Here is a 13,881-nt window from a genome sequence, read left to right as displayed (position 1 = left end):
GGACATGATCAGGAAGAATATATGCAGAGACTCAAGGCGATACTCAAGTCAAAACTCAACGCCGGAAATATGATAAAAGCCATAAACACATGGGCAGTACCAGTATCAGATACAGCGCAGGAATAGTGGAATGGACGAAGGCAGAACTCCGCAGCATAGATCAGAAAACGAGGAAACATATGACAATACACAAAGCACTACACCCAAGAGCAAATACGGACAGACTATACATAACACGAAAAGGAAGGAGGGAGAGGACTGCATCAAGAACAGAGCACTGGGGTAATATCTGAAAACCAGTGAAGACGAGTGGCTAAAGAGTGCATGGGAAGAGGAGGACTAATAAAAGTAGACGAAGACCCAGAAATATACAGACAGGAGAATGACAAACAGAACAGAGGACTGACACAACAAACCAATGCACGGACAATACATGAGACAGACTAAAGAACTAGCCAGCGATTACACATGGCAATGGCTACAGAGGGGAGAGCTAAAGAAGGAAACTGAAGGAATGATAACAGCGGCACAAGATCAGGCCCTAAGAACCAGATATGTTCAAAGAACGATAGACGGAAATAACTCTCTCCCCATATGTAGGAAGTGCAATACGAAAAATGAAACCATAAACCACATAGCAAACGAGTGCCCGACACTTGCACAGAACCAGTACAAAAAGAGGCATGATTAAGTGGCAAAGGCACTCCACTGGAGCCTGTGCAAGAAACATCAGCTACCTTGCAGTAATAGCCCAGCAACACAGATGTATTGGGCCAATTCTGGATTATTGAGGAAATCCAACAATACTAATGGATAATGGAATAACTGAATTGGACCCATTACCAAAATAATACCGCATTTCCAATGTTGGATAACACTGGATATCCAATTTCGGCTTGATTATCTCTTTACCAGTGTTGGATACCCAACTGTGGTTCGATTCATAAACAATACAGTTGGATCTTTTGAAGCGACTTTAAAAAATATATTGCATAGCAGCAAAAAAAAAAAAAAAAAAAAATTCTCAAGACAATTATTGATAACCTTTAAATTTAAATATATATATATATATATAATATTATATATATATATATATATATATATATATATATATATATAATATATATATATATGAACCAAACAAAAACTTCTTTCAGTTTTTTCTTCTGAAGATTGAAAAAGAAACCCACAAAATCACTTTGTAACTTGTTTACTTCTTAGTAAAAACTAAATGTAAATACTTAGAAGTAAACAAGTTACAAAGTGATTTTGTGGGTTTCTTTTTCAATATATATATATATATATATATATATATATATATATTATCTATATATATATATATATATATATATATATATGTGTGTGTGTGGTGTTTGTTTTCAAATTGGAAACAAAACAAGCAAATACACCAACAATATGTCAAAATAAAAAAACAATGTGCCAAATCGAAAATTTTGGATGCCAATCTGGTTTGAAAAAGTGCCACATACATATACAATATAGTGGAATTTGTGTGTGATACTTCTCAACTAATTGGTATCCAAAATTTTGATTTGGCATTTTTTTTTTTTTTTTTTTTACTTAGCATATTTTGTTTGGCACATTTTCTTATGTTTGCCAAATTTAAAATTATGTTAAACCTACTCATTTGAAACATTCCAAGACACTATGAAGAGAAATATACTTTTTGCTTTTATTTGTAGACCTTTTGAAAATAGGAAAGAATTAAAAAAAAAAACTATGGCATTACAGAGAGAAAAAACTTTACCAAACACAGGATGAATGAAAAGTAAGCAAGGGAACCATTTTAAAGACAAATCCCGCCTACTACTACTACTGCTACTACTACTACACTCGCTGGGTGTTCAACTTCAAAACTGTAAAGAACAAAGGTACAGCAACGCAAACATCATCACTCTCGAAAGTGCAATGCTACTGATCTGTTCTACGAGCACAAAACCATAAAGATCTCCAAGAAGAATAGCTTCCCGCGTATAGTTTATATAGATCTACCGATACCTAACATAAACCAAAGAGGAATAACAACAAGCAAGGGAGGAGCCGTTTCAAAGACAAACACCGCCTACTACTACTACTACACTCACGTGGACTGGCTGAGGTCAAATTTAAAACAATGAAATAGTCTTGTCTCTGAAGAGCACTACTGCTGACCATTTCTGCAAGCGCAAAATCATCACCAAGAAGATTAAACGTGCTTTGGAAGACAATTGTGAGTAGCAAGTGTTTGCATATTAGGTTCATGTGTTTAGCCATGTGGGTTAGGCTATCATGAGGAACAAGTACCTATGAATAAGCTAAATTCTTTAAGAGTAGGACAACCTCGGAATGGTAGCTACTAAGTTGTGTTATTAGAGCGGGGTCCAGACTCCAGATGCCCCTAAAGCCAGGTCAGGGCACGGAACCCTAATCGATATTGGATAGGCAAGTTCCGGATAGGTCATGAGTGGCATTCTAGGAAAACTTGGGGTTAGTACCGGATCCTAAGTTTTACTCATTAGGTATTCAGTTTAACTTTGTTACTTAAAACTGTTTACAGGTATTCTCCTACTTATGGAAAATCATATCTCAAATATACCCTAGCCTACACTAGGGTAATTGGCACCATCACTACATATAGGGTAGCCTAGCCTACACTACTTTATACATAGGTATACAGCATAATAATTATTAGTTTCAGCATATTTTCTAGGTTCAATGTAGGCTAGGGTAAAAAACCACATGGTACAGGGGTGGACCATGTATGATCAATGTGTACAACCCCAAGAAAAGTACATTATAATGCGTCCTGACACCTGAGTAGAGGTCTTTAGCTCTGTTTTCTCACCAACCAACAAGTCGCGTCTGATGCCCATCTCCGATGTCAGGACGCGTTATAATGTACTTTTTTGGGGGTTGTACACATTGATCGTACATGGTCCGCCCCTGTACCATGCGGTTTTATACCCTATATGTGCTTGTGAAAATTCAGTACGAAGAAATTGACTAAAATTAAAGTGTTGGCCTAGTGTAGACATACGAATACAGTAGCGTAGCCTACAGTATTCTCTATATTACACATACGGTATAGTAATTTATTAATTGATATAAGCCAATTCTGGAGGTTCAGTGCATTCTGACTATGATATATTAGTAGGAAAAAAAATTGGACACAAAACGAGAATCAGTCAGACATTAGTACAATTGAGTGATGTCAGGCTGCTGATGGCTGCATATAATTATAAAATAAGTTCTACATCACTTCACTGTATCCAATAATAATTGTAGGTATTCTTGTATTATTGCATTATAAAATACTAACATATAGGTAGTGGTCAATGTTTTGATTTAGAAATCAGTTGGTGGCCCATACAAGTTTATTTCGCCATATTTAACTCAATTATGAGCAAATTTTCTAGCTTCTAGTTAGCATAAATGAATATCCAGATACTTTACTTATATGAGACAAGGTCATTTTCGTTAGACAACGTGTTCAAGTTGAAATATGACTTGAATACATTTGTTGTGAACTAAATTATTTTTTCATGAAAAGATTGCATCAGGGGCATGTTTTTTTGTGTAAAAAACAATTACAGGATTCTGTCACTATTTTCACTTGGTGGTTTCAGCGTAATACAAGCTTTGCGTTATCTTTTATTGGTCTAAAAAAAAACTGTAAAATGTGTTTCTTTCAAGCCCAATAGTTTGATAAAATGATTTTCTCTCAATTTTATCTACGATTGTGTTCGATAGCACAATTTTATCTAAGGTTGTGTTTGATGGCACAAGTTTACAGGAGTTTTATCCTTGTTGCTATTGCATGATAGTCATTAGCAGTATATTTCCTTGCTGAGCTTTGATCTATAGCAAATAAACTTTCTGCATAAAAATATCATTCCTATGCTACATATCATCATTTATAACATGACTACGGTAATTGCTTATCAGTCATTCGGTTGTTCATGACTATACATTTACACAATTATAACGTTTAAAAACAATACCTTCATCATTCTCTTTTGCTGTTTTCAGACTCTTTAACTAGAAGACAGGATAAATTTTAGGCTATTGTAATTTGGTCTCTCTCGCTCCCTGAGTGTACTCTGCTGCCTGCGTTCATTGCGAGTGAAATTTTAAAATAATTTCAAAATATTGTTGTATCAGTATTAATTGTTAACCCCATCGTAAAATCGGATTATCGTAAGACAAATTATTGTAACTTGAACACTACCTGTATTTTAATTCATGTCTATTGTCCTTTTCTGCAACAATAGTAACCCCCCAAAATTAAAGATGTTTCCAAATTAGATATAACACAATATTTCTACTTTAATTTTAACCCAACCCCCTTTCATTTCTTTTTCTTAATATAACTGAGGCAGGCAATGCTACTTAGCTTTGACATCCATCGCTTCCAGTATAAGAACATTCTTAATTTTGTGGGCTATCCTTATGTATTCCCCCAGTTTTCTGCTAGGGGATTTCCGTGTCTATATTTATGTCCTGATCTGTTTTTTTAATTGATTTACACATGAATAAATGTTCGGTGATGTCCTCCTCCTCTGTATATATCCCAGACCTCGTCCTGAAATTTACCCAGGAAGCTAGCCTTTAAGTTCAACATATTCAGTCTGGCTTTCATTATGATACATGCTTCCTTTGTTTCCAGTTCCCTTATGTTTTTGTTTTCCTCGAAGTTATCTGTGAACCTCAGCTTCTTATTTCTTTTCCTCTTTTGTTTGAAAGTCTCTTAGATATCTTGATTAATTCTTATCTTTATTTCCTTATTCAGTGCTTTTTTGGCATACCTCATTCCATTAATTTCTATTATTATATTTGGTACATGTGTTCACCAAGCTTTTTGTCCGACATTGTCCATAAGGGGCTCTTAATTGCTCTTCTACTATTTCTTTTGATTGATCTTTGTTTTGAAAAACCGCACATATACTGCTCATCCTGATCTCGCTTGCTCTTTTATTCTGGTTCATAGTCACTTGGTCTCATTTCTTGTATACCTTTTTTTGGCATATCTCATTCCGTTAATTTCTATAATATATTTGGTACATGTATTTACCAAGCTATTTGTCCAAATTGTCCATAAAGGGCTCTTGATTGCTGCTTCTGCTTTGATTTCCTTTTTTGATTTTTTTTTTTTTTTTTTTTTTAACCTGCACATATATGGCTGCTCATCCTCATCTCTGCTTGCTCTTTTATTCTGGCTCATAGTCAACGTGTCTTATTTCTTGGTACCTTGCCTTTCCATTTATTATAGCCCTATTTTTGGCTCTGATTCTGTGACTGTATTTACAGTTTCTACCATATTTGCAGTGCCCTCTTTGAACGCATACATTCTCATCTTTGGTCTACTTAATTTCGTCGTACTATAGTCCTATTCTGGCTAATGACTCTGTGGCTGTATTTACAGTTCCTGTCATATTTACAATATAACCTTCTTTGTAGAACTTATATACTGTCCTTTGGTTTACTCTTTTTCTGCCTTGACTGTTCTGGGATCTTTTATAAATTCTGGCTTTTTCCACTTGTGCAGGTACTCACAAGTCTCCTTTCTTGCCACTTTCCTGTCGTTAAGTGCAGGTACTCACAAGTCTCTCCTTTCTTGCACTTTCCTGTCGTAAGCGCAGGTACTCACAAGTCTCCTTTCTTGCACTTTCCTGTCGTAAAGAACCTGCACTCTGCTCTTGTTAGCTTATCCTTATCTTTAGGTGCACTTTGATTTTCCCATGTTCTTTGCTTTCTTCCAACCCTCTGTTAATCGTGGTCCCTGTTTAGGGTTCGCTATTCAAGCATTGCTTGTTGTCAGGGTTAGTGAGTTACTCCTTTAGTCTTGACATTATTTTAGTGGTCCTTTCCGTGATTGTACCTTGTTTGTTTTCCATATTCTTCACTAGGTTTTCATTTAGGGTTTTCAGGTCTTCCATGAAGCTCCAATGATTGCTCACTGTCCTGTTTTCTGCACAATCTCCGTTTCTCCAATTGCTTTTTCTAATTTTTCTTTGTATGATCTGCAATCTTCTTTGAGTAACTTTAGTTCTCCAATTGATTTATTCTCCTTTTTTACTTTCTCTGCACTTTTTATTCCATCCAATACCATATTTCCAAAATTCTTGGTGATCTGGGATGTTTCCTCTATCCTTTCTCATAGCAATTTCCTCATCCTGACTTATTGACCCTTTTTGCCTGTACCCTCCATTACATTTTATACAAATACTAGTGTTTTCTTCCTTTTAGCATCTCATGCAATACCTATATAAGCTTGTTTTCAGCAATTTCTCAGTTTCTTCAATTGCTTTTTCTAATTTCTCTTTGTATGATCTGCAATCTTCTTTGAGTAACTGCAATACCAATCTAGGCCTTTTTCCTTTTCTGTCATTTTTATCGACCTCAAGAAAGTCTTCATTTGAGGCTTGTTTAGGTCTGTGCAGAACAATTTTTTGTCATTTATCACACTTGGCTTTCGTCTTCTGGGCCTAGCTGGACCTTGCATTGCCCACATGGGCATGACTTCTTCCTATCACTTGTCGATTTCTTGTGGGTGGATGTAGGTAAAAAATCATCGTTGTGGTCTAAATCTATTAGCTTACTGTTGTCATGAGGCCTACCTTTTAAACATTCTTTGATGTCTAACAAGGAGACGTCACTCTCCTCTAGAGTTTTATCTATTGCTTCTTTTACTTTGGCCTTTTCTGAAGGGTTGACCTGCCTACCCGTGGAATTCATTCTGACTTCAATTTTCATGACTTGTTTTCCACCTTCTGCCATGTTTGTTTTCCCTGACCTGGCTGGATGTCTCCACCAACAACACAACTGTACCTTACCTTTCAATCCAGATCTGAATTCTCCCTCTGCTAATTAATTTACATCACACCTCCCACTAGTTGCTTTGCCATTCATAAAATTGGTACCCACTTTCAATTAGGACAAGCCAAAAGTAAGCTTTTCCCACACATACCTTGATATTTTTCTGTCTCAGGTCCCCTGTATGTTCAAGAATTGTGAAGCTGGGGATTGTTCATTATGGCAAGTACATGGACCTTGAATCGTCATGCAGAAAGATAATATAAGGAATATAGAGAACTTTGCATGGAAATAAAAAAAGCTACTGTAGAAAATAATTCACATACACAAGCAACTAGTGGTGAAATTTTTAACAACGATGGATGTGAAAATAATGTCTTCTCCTAGCTTACTAATTGCTTGGCAATCTGTGTGTGTGTGTGGGGCTATCAACCTTTTTTCTTTTTTGCTTATACAGATTTCCAAAGAGTATCTGTTGACAGTTTCCTCCTCAATTTTTCAGTAAATTGAATATTGTAAATCAGATGGTACCTGTGTAACCAATAAAAACAGCTTTTATTTCCTGTGTTGGTGAAGCTATTTATGAAAAGAGAATTTGTGCTAACTACATTTAAATTAACACACTTCTGGTTAGATATTGGAAAATATGATTTCTTTTTCAGTCTTGCAACCTCTTATGCTGGAAGTGATGCGACCTCTTGTGATGATAATGACAAAATTGGAAAGTAGGGTGCAACAAGATCAGCAGAATTCACTAGAAATAATGATAGGTACCATCAAACATTTGAAACAAACTCAGGCTGTTGCACCCACTGGACCTGATTTATCCTTGCTGGACGGATTGCTACCAATACAAAGATATGTAGACTTTGAGGACTTTGAACAACAGATAAATGGGGACAGTGCCCTTAAAGTCACTGGTAAGCAACATGTCAGTTACCATGATATGCACAATGATGTTTATTATGCTTCAGTACTGAAAACTCTTACTTTGACATTACTAAAGATAAAGAAAAAGGCCATAGTGTGTAGAATGATTTCATTTCTAATGATTATCAAAACTTTTGTATAAAAACCAGTCTTATTGAATGTTATTTCTAGGTACATCGACTCCAGATTCTTGGGGGGAGCAACCGTCAAAGCAGCAGTCAAAAACCATGATTGACTTCTGCATGACAAGTGGACTCCAGTATGAGTTCAACTGGGAAGGTCGTCTTGGCTGGAACACGAAAACAAATACATGCAAGAAAGGGTTCGAGAACACGACATTGTGTGGAATTATAATAAGTGAGTGCTGTATAATGCTGTTAGGTGTAGGGTATGGCTTTTGCAGTGTGTAAATGGCACTTTGTAGTACTGCCTATTGCTAGCTTTTAGATGGGGATGCAGATGCAGTGAAGTGCCATGGATGCTGGTAGCTAGTCAAAATATAAGTACTGTATGTGAAATCTTCAAAACATGAGTTGCATTTGTATTTCATCCACACATTCAGTAAGGTTTAAAAGTAATGCAAAGTAATCCATTATAAAAGTGCAGTGTAATGTTAAAGCACAGAAACCATAAGTGCCATTATCATTTAGCCTTGGCAGGGGTTAACACCAAAATCAAATCCACAAAAGTTAAAAAGGACTTAAACCTTAATTGTTAACCTTTAAATGAATTAATACTTTGACATCAAAACTTCTAAAGTTGGATACTGCCATAGCCTCTGTACCAATGTCTTCCACTGTCTTGGATTTGAGTTCACTTGCTTGAGAGTACACAAAGTTACACCATTTTTTTATTATTGTCCACTTTTACCTTCCTGTATAGGGTTACTTTTCCTACTCGACCCCTTGGGTTCAGAGGTTTATGCTTTTCTAACTTAGATTTTAACTCAAATTGTAATAATAGTGGTATAAGTAACTGAATATAAAGGCTTTTATATTGTTGGACTATGCGTAGTACTGCAGATATGCAATTTACTAATATTGATTATCCTTTTCAGATATTCTGGTGAACAAGACACAATTATCAACTGATGAAACTGAAGAAGGGAAAACTATGATGATTTATCTAAAAATGCATGTGACAGATACGTGGGAAGGAAAAGACCAAAAGACTTGCACAGTCAGCAAAGTCAAGATGAGAGTCCCAATTCATCTCAACCTAATTCTGGTTGGGATCCTGAAGGAATATAATATAGAGCACTTCTGCTGACTGTTGTCAAGAAATTATAAATATTCATGTAATTTGTTTATCAATCAAATTTATCTTATTATTGGCAGTCTCTTTTGATTAGATTTTTATAATATTTAAATGAATAATTTTTTATTATATTTAAATGAATAATTTGATGTAGAGAAGTATCATTCTTTTCTGTTCTAATGTTTGTTGTGACTTCATGCAAGATGCTTACATCCATTTATCTAGTACATACAGTGCTGTACTTTATGAATGGCAATTTGTGTTCCTGCATTACTTTTTTTTTTTTTTAATTAAATGGATGTACCATCTTGCACGAAGTCACAACAAACATTAGACAGAAATCCATGAATATTTATAATTTCCTTGACTGTATCATCAGCTAGTTTTTGTAAAATATTGTATATAGAAATCATATATTAAACAATTAAGGAGAGTTTATGTAGTATGTAGTGAGATATAGAGAATGCAGTATATATATGGTACTAGTTACTGCAACTGTTTTGTTAACCATTTTTTGCCTTCGAATAAAAATTTAATTGTGACTATGATTTTGATGTTAAACACCAGTATAATGGAATCCCATTTTTTTATGTGTTAATGCATTTATTGAAATTATTGTTTACATGACAGCCACAATACTTGATCACAGAACAGTTTTAAAAGAGTATTGATTTGTTTCTCTTGACTGATATATGTTTGCATAAAAGTGTTTAAATTATTTTCAAAAATAATTTTGTCAATACCTAAATACTTGCCACATCACCCTATACTACTTTATCAAAAATAAATTAAGATGATATTGCAACATACAGATACATAGGGTATACGTTTTGTCCAGAAGACTATGAAAGAAATGTTTTATATCTATGTACATCACCTGTTGTAGCTAAAGTTTGAAAATAAACTATACAATGTTTTATGCATGTAACTATAGTGCTGATAAAGGTAAAGTAAGGAGATCGAGCTTCTAACATTTCTTCCAGTGGGGTTCGATCACGTGTCTAAGACCACTGAACAAAACCTGCCAAAGGAGTCCGTTTTTTCATTGTATAGTTATTTTCAAACTTTAGATACAGCAGAGTGATGTACATAGATATCACATTTAATTCTTTCATATCATGCATTGGAATTATCTGGCAATCCGTAATGAAACATAAATTGGATACTGGTAATCGTACCAGTATCTGCCCAAAATAGGAAAGTTGGAAGTCCAGAGTTGTTCCACTACTGGTCCAACACATGCATTGGCGTGATTATGGATTGCATGTATTGTCCCAACATTCTTTCAACACAGTGCCCATTAAGGGCCCGGTGTGCAAACGGATAATGGATATAAATTTGGACCGATGCTACTGATCATTTGTACCGATACCCGAAAGTCTGGATCTCCGACAATGGGTCAATGTATGACCAATACTTGTGTGTTTGCTGGGAGGTGGTACGAGCACCAACCTGAGGGAGTGATAGAAAACGATCAGGCAAAGATCCTCTGGGACTATGGTATCAGAACAGATAGGGTGATACATGCAAATAGACCAGACGTGACGTTGATTGACAAAGTCAAGAAGAAAGTATCACTCATTGATGTCGCAATACCATGGGACACCATGCAGAGTTGAAGAGAAAGAGAGGGAAAAAATGGATAAGTATCAAGATCTGAAAATATAAATAAGAAGGATATGGGATACGCCAGTAGAATTGTACCCATAATCATAGAGCACTAGGCACGATCCCAAGATCCCTGAATAGGAATCTAGAAAAATTAGAGGCTGTAAGTAGCTCCAGGACTAATGCAGAAGAGTGTGATCTAGAAAAACGGCACACATAGTAAGAAAAGTGACTTACTCCTAAGGAGGCAGGATGCAACCCGGAACCCCACACTTTAAATACCACCCAGTCGAATTGGAGGACTGTGATAGAGCAAAAAAAAAAAAAAAAAAAAAAAAAAAAAAAAAAAAACAAAAAAAAAATATATATTAATAATTATTAGTATTATTCTTATTATTATTATTTTCACGTTCAAATTAAGCATATGCAGAATGGAATCAACATATTTTAAGAAAAGAAAGTGAACATAGATAAGTGACAAATAAGTAAATGACATATATATATAAATCTGCAAACTGGTGAAACTTATCAGTTGAGAAACTTCCAACAGTAGATAACTATCTCTTCTAACATACTGGCTTAGGGCGACCAGCAACTTTATCTAGCTCATTGAACAATAAAGACGAAACAGATAAGAGGAATGGGGGGAGGTTAAGAAAACCTAAGAGAACTTCAAACGAAGCAGAAGAGGGGGAATAAAAATACTACTGAAATGGATACTTGGATATTATATATGCTAACTTCCTAAGAGTAAATATCAGAAGAGCAGCTGGCCTAAAGAATTGATCGAATAGGCTATCATACGGTGGTTTCAAGAATGCCCTTGCTTAAAGTAATAAAGCAGGAGACCTCTGAAGGCTTTGCTTTTTTTATTACTTGCATTGATAATTATGTTGAATCATCCTCACGGAATTTGGTAAAGAAATCGGTAACTTTTAGTGCAAGTTAAGAACTGCATCGTAAGAAAAAATATTTTGTGGAAATGCGGTTTTCAAACTTATGGCATAAAATAATCATGAATAAAGATCCATAAAGAATAGGATTCAGATAAATTTAAGAAAAAATAGATCTAAGGAAATGCGGTGATCAAACAAATGGCATAAAATAATCATGAATAAAAGATCCATAAAGAATAGGATTCAGATCAATGTAAGAAATAAATTAGATCAAAGGAAATGAGGTTTTCAGACATATGGCATAAAAATAATCATGAATAAAGGCTATTAAAGATTAGGATTCAGATCAATTTAAGAAAAAAATAGATCTAAGGAAATGCGGTGATCACAAACAAATGGCATAAAATAATCATGAATAAAAGAATTATAAGGAATAGGATTCAGATTACTTATTTATTTTTACCTTCTGAAGCAAAAAGTAGGCTGTCTGTCCGTAGGCAGGAGTCTCAACAAGCCTCTCTGTAGACAAACCTTCGGCGAAGAGAGGCGCCCAGCTAGACTCCTTCGTCACTCGAGGGCTACTGATGGACTAGTCGAGGGCTCGCTCCTCCCGACGCTGTGAAAGACCCTCCATGTTAACTTTAACAGGGGGAGGACGGGGTAACTCCGAGGGTGGTGACGCCGCTGACGAACGACTTCCAACCTCGGTACTGAATTGATTATTATTATAGAATTTTAAAGTCAAAGGCCAGACACTAGAGGACCTACGGATGTTCGTTCAGGCGCTGAAACGGATATTGAAAGTAAAGAGGTTGATAGGTGTATTAGAAGAGAGTGGAAAGTAAGATGCAGTAAGCGAATATAAAATGGAGGTACAGTGAATGGAACAAAAGGGGTTCCAGCTGGGGGCCGAAGACACAGTGCAAAGAACCTTAAGCAATGCCTACAGTGCACCGCATGAGGTCCACTGACTGAACTACGCCCCTACGGAGTGGAAAACCTCAAAGCAGTTGTACTATGAATAAATTGTCGTGAGAGGGTGGGAAGTGAGATGGAGGAAAGCGAATATAAATGGAGGTACAGTGAAAGGTACGAAAGGGGTTGCAGCTAGGAGCCGAAAGCACGATGCAAAGAACCTTAAGTAACGTCAACAGTTCACCGTATGAGGTGCAATGACGGCATCGCTTCCCTACTGGGATGAGATATTATTTTAAGAGGAAACTGAAATGAAACTTGAACTAATAAATATGTTACAGATGTGGTCAAAGAAAGAAAACGTGGTGACTGGGAAATGGGAAGGTATAATAAAGATGCAAAGCAAAGTTACAAATGAGAGTGGTTCCTTATCATTCCCTGTTCGAGCAATTATGAAATTCCTATGAGTTAAGTGTTGAAGTGATATTAGTATGTACCATTTTGCTAACAGTAATTTCGTTGCATGAACGTAATATTGAAGCATTGATTTGTTGAGTACTTTGTTTCATTCTCACTTTGCATTTTATCATTTTACCTAAATATACCGTCATTGGTAATTGTGTTACAACGTAGACCGCAAATTTAGGTAAAATAATAAAATGCAAAGTGAGAATCACACAAAGTACACAACAAATCAATGCTTCAATATTACATGAAGGCAACGAAATTAAGTGTATGTAAGTTAAAAAACAATTATTTACTGTGAAGCACTCCTCTCTCTCTCTCCCTCTCTCTCTCTCTCTCTCTCTCTCTCATCGTCTCTGTCTCTCTCTCTCTCTTCGTGCCATACGAGTACCATAACACTTGAATTTAATTATATTGGACAAGGAGAACAAGAGATTTATAAATGGTTTTCGAACTGCAAATGGAATCATATTGAATATGCACTAAAAAAACAGATTCTTGCATATACGGAAATAGACCTTTAACAGAGAAAATATTCATTGTGGTTTCAAAGCCGCAAAAAAAAAAAAAAAAAAAAAAAAAAAAAAAAAATCTTGAAGTTCGAGCAACAATACTTAGAATTTTACTGATTGTGTGATAAAAATATCTTAAAGTCAGAGAAACAACGTACGAATGGTTCCGTGGTTATGTGAAAGTATGACAAAACCAAAGTTATAATTTCAAATGTTCCCATCATGTTTCAAAAATGGCTATCAATGCAACAGACAGAAATTAGCAAGCAAAATGTATGAAGCCGGGTTTTTTCTTTAATTGAGGCAATAAAAAAACATCAAGTAAAATACTGAGGACCAGAGTAAATTTAAAGTGAGGCCTGGTAATTGATTAAGGTACACTAAGGTCAAACTGAAGTTAAAAAATCGACTTGTTCCTAGTACCTACATATTTGCCGAGACCACTAATCATTCAGTTCTTAATTATAGCTTCCGTTCGGACCTCC

General features: G+C 35.5%; 1 protein-coding gene across 1 annotated transcript; it reads left to right on the top strand.

Annotated features, from left to right (window-relative positions):
- The first annotated feature begins 2,025 nt into the window (after positions 1 to 2,025).
- Positions 2,026 to 9,050, top strand: LOC135206548 (uncharacterized). The gene is made up of 4 exons (XM_064237898.1): positions 2,026 to 2,230; positions 7,476 to 7,733; positions 7,915 to 8,100; positions 8,801 to 9,050. The coding sequence occupies exons 2-4, from the start codon at positions 7,490 to 7,492 to the stop codon at positions 9,010 to 9,012; spliced, it is 642 nt and encodes a 213-aa protein (XP_064093968.1). The 5' UTR covers positions 2,026 to 2,230; positions 7,476 to 7,489; the 3' UTR covers positions 9,013 to 9,050.
- The last annotated feature ends 4,831 nt before the right edge of the window (positions 9,051 to 13,881 follow it).

Source organism: Macrobrachium nipponense, chromosome 31 (assembly GCF_015104395.2).
Source record: "Macrobrachium nipponense isolate FS-2020 chromosome 31, ASM1510439v2, whole genome shotgun sequence".
Taxonomy (NCBI): Eukaryota; Metazoa; Arthropoda; class Malacostraca; order Decapoda; family Palaemonidae; genus Macrobrachium; species Macrobrachium nipponense.
Note: the sequence above shows the minus strand (reverse complement) of the source record. Positions and strands in the feature narration are given on the sequence as shown.